The 2,529-nt window shown below is 43.7% G+C and overlaps 1 protein-coding gene across 1 annotated transcript; it reads left to right on the top strand.

The window, feature by feature from the left end:
- The first annotated feature begins 430 nt into the window (after window positions 1–430).
- Window positions 431–1,348, top strand: LOC143025782 (serine/threonine-protein kinase Chk1-like). The gene has a single exon (XM_076185790.1). The coding sequence runs from the start codon at window positions 431–433 to the stop codon at window positions 1,346–1,348; it is 918 nt and encodes a 305-aa protein (XP_076041905.1).
- The last annotated feature ends 1,181 nt before the right edge of the window (window positions 1,349–2,529 follow it).

The raw sequence follows: 2,529 nt of genomic DNA, 5'->3' as shown, positions 1-2,529 counted from the left end.
TATATATATATATATATATATATATATATATATATATATATATATATATATATATATTGATATATATATATATACATATATATATATTGATATAGGTATATATATATATATATATTGATATAGGTATATATATATATATATATATATAGGTATACAAATATGTATACATGTGTGTGTGTGTGTGTGTGTGTGTGTGTGTGTGTGTGTGTGTGTGTGTTTGCGTGCGTTTGTGTGTGTAATTTCAACAAATGTTACCTAAGAATCCAATGCTCAAAATATTTGTGACCAGTGTAAGTACGAGAACCTAAGTGTCCTACTGAGGGAAGCAAATGTGATAATATCTGTGATATGCGTTTAGTTTGTCTTGATCATACTTGGCTTTTAGGAAGAGTCTTTAGAATTGGGATTTTAAACCTTGCGTACAAGCACAATGCCATCGAACAGAAGAAGTGAAACATTTCGAGTTTCGTCGGAAGCTGCAGGAAAAAGGAAACACTCCGAGGACGAAGACATTGCCTGCAAGAAGATCAAAGTCAAGGACGACAGCCCCTCGAATGAGGGTCCTGGCAACCCCTGGACCGAGGTTGAGTACCTTGGCGAAGGTAGCTTTGGGATCGTTACTCTAGTGAGGAACGCCTCAACGGGAGAACTTGCCGCTAGGAAAATGGTAGAGATGACGACCGAGCAGGACGAACAAGAGCTCTTGGTCCACTGGCGCCTCGACCACGCCAACGTCGTCAAGCTGATTTCCACCGAACAAGAAGGAGCAGAAATGCATATATACTTCGAGTTCGCGGCCGGAGGCGACCTTTCCGATGAGATCGGTCACAGCGGCATGGGCGAAGAACAAGCCCACTTCTACTTCGTGGAGCTCATGAGTGGCGTCGGATACCTTCACGCCCAGGGCATTGCACATCGCGACCTCAAGCCCGACAACCTCCTGCTGACCGAAGATCGCGTCTTGAAAATCGGCGACTTCGGACTTTCAGCAGAGTTCCTCTCCGGAGGTGAGGAGGTCTACCTGCGTGGTGCTTTCGGCACCCGCAAGTACGTGGCCCCCGAGGTATTCTCCGGCAGGTACAGGGGAGCCCCCGCGGACCTGTGGTCCTGCGGAATCATCTTGGTGGAACTGATAACGGGCCGCACTCCATGGCGAAGGGCAAGGCCACGAGACGGCGCCTACCACCAGTGGGTGCAACAACAGCACCTCAACAAGATCGCCGACCCCAGTCCTCCTTCCAGCAGCGACACCTCAGTGGTGGCATTCATCTCGCACATTTTGACGCCAGATCCAAAGGAGAGGGTGACCCACACTGGCATAAGAAAAAGCGCGTGGTTCAAAAAGTGAAGAATAACCACAAAACTGCATGGTTAAATCAAAACCAAAAATTAAAACGCCTAATTGGTCTTCTGTCTTGGGATGGGATTCCCTCAGCTGAATAAATAACCAAAATGGCCTTGAAAGTCGTTGAAAGCAACAAATGAGTAAATGTATTTGACTGTGACTGCGAAAGGATTTGTGCACAATAAACGAAAGTCATAGTCAGGTAGTGCTCGGTTATTCAATGAAAAAAACATTCGTTTTGAACTTGTGAACAATTCGTATCTTTATCTCATCATTCGTAATCAATAAATACTGTTCAACCTAATAACACTAAAATATCCTTAAAAACATTCGTTTTGAACTTGTGATCTATTCGTATCTTTATCTCATCATTCGTAAATAATAAATACTGTTCAACCTAATAACACTAAATACTCCTTACTTAGTAAAGCTTACACAGTATAATCAAACAAGCAATATGTCTCAAAATAATATGTATTTAACCAAACGCCAGGCATTAGGTTTTTAAAGTGCGACCCCATAAATTCATTTGGTGGCTTAAATAAATACATCAGCTAGGTCACAGATCACAGCAAACATTCTAAGTGTATATATATATATATATACATATACAAGCCGCAGGCTTCGCCCTCCCTGGCTTCGCCGGGGGCTTGGCTGCGCAAACAGCGGCCTGCGGCCGCAGCTTTAATCCCTCGTTTTCCCCTTCGGCCTCGGCCTCGGGGCGGAACCCCAACACGGGATCCCAAGCACGAAGAAGAACGCAAAGAAGAACGCGAAGAAGAACGCGAGGAAGAAGAACACGAAGAAGAACACGAAGTAGAATGCGAAGAAGAACGCGAAGAAGAACGCGAAGAAGAACGCGAAGAAGAACGCGAAGAAGAACGCGAAGAAGAACGCGAAGAAGAACGCGAAGAAGAAGAAGAAGAAGAAGAAGAAGAAGAAGAAGAAGAAGAAGAAGAAGAAGAAGAAGAAGAAGAACGCGAAAAAAACGCGAAGAAGAACGCGAAGAAGAAGAAGAAGAAGAAGAAGAAGAAAAAGAAGAAGAACGCGAAGAAGAAGAACGCAAAGAAGAAGAACGCGAAGAAGAAGAAGAAGAAGAAGAAGAAGAAGAATGCGAAGAAGAAGAAGAAGAAGAAGAAGAAGAAGAAGAGGAACGCGAAGAAGAACGCGAAGAAGATGAAGAA

The sequence above is a fragment of the Oratosquilla oratoria genome, chromosome 5 (genome assembly GCF_046742065.1).
Source record: "Oratosquilla oratoria isolate Oo_2021 chromosome 5, ASM4674206v1, whole genome shotgun sequence".
In the NCBI taxonomy this organism is placed as follows: Eukaryota; Metazoa; Arthropoda; class Malacostraca; order Stomatopoda; family Squillidae; genus Oratosquilla; species Oratosquilla oratoria.
This window is presented reverse-complemented; position numbering and strand designations above follow the sequence as displayed.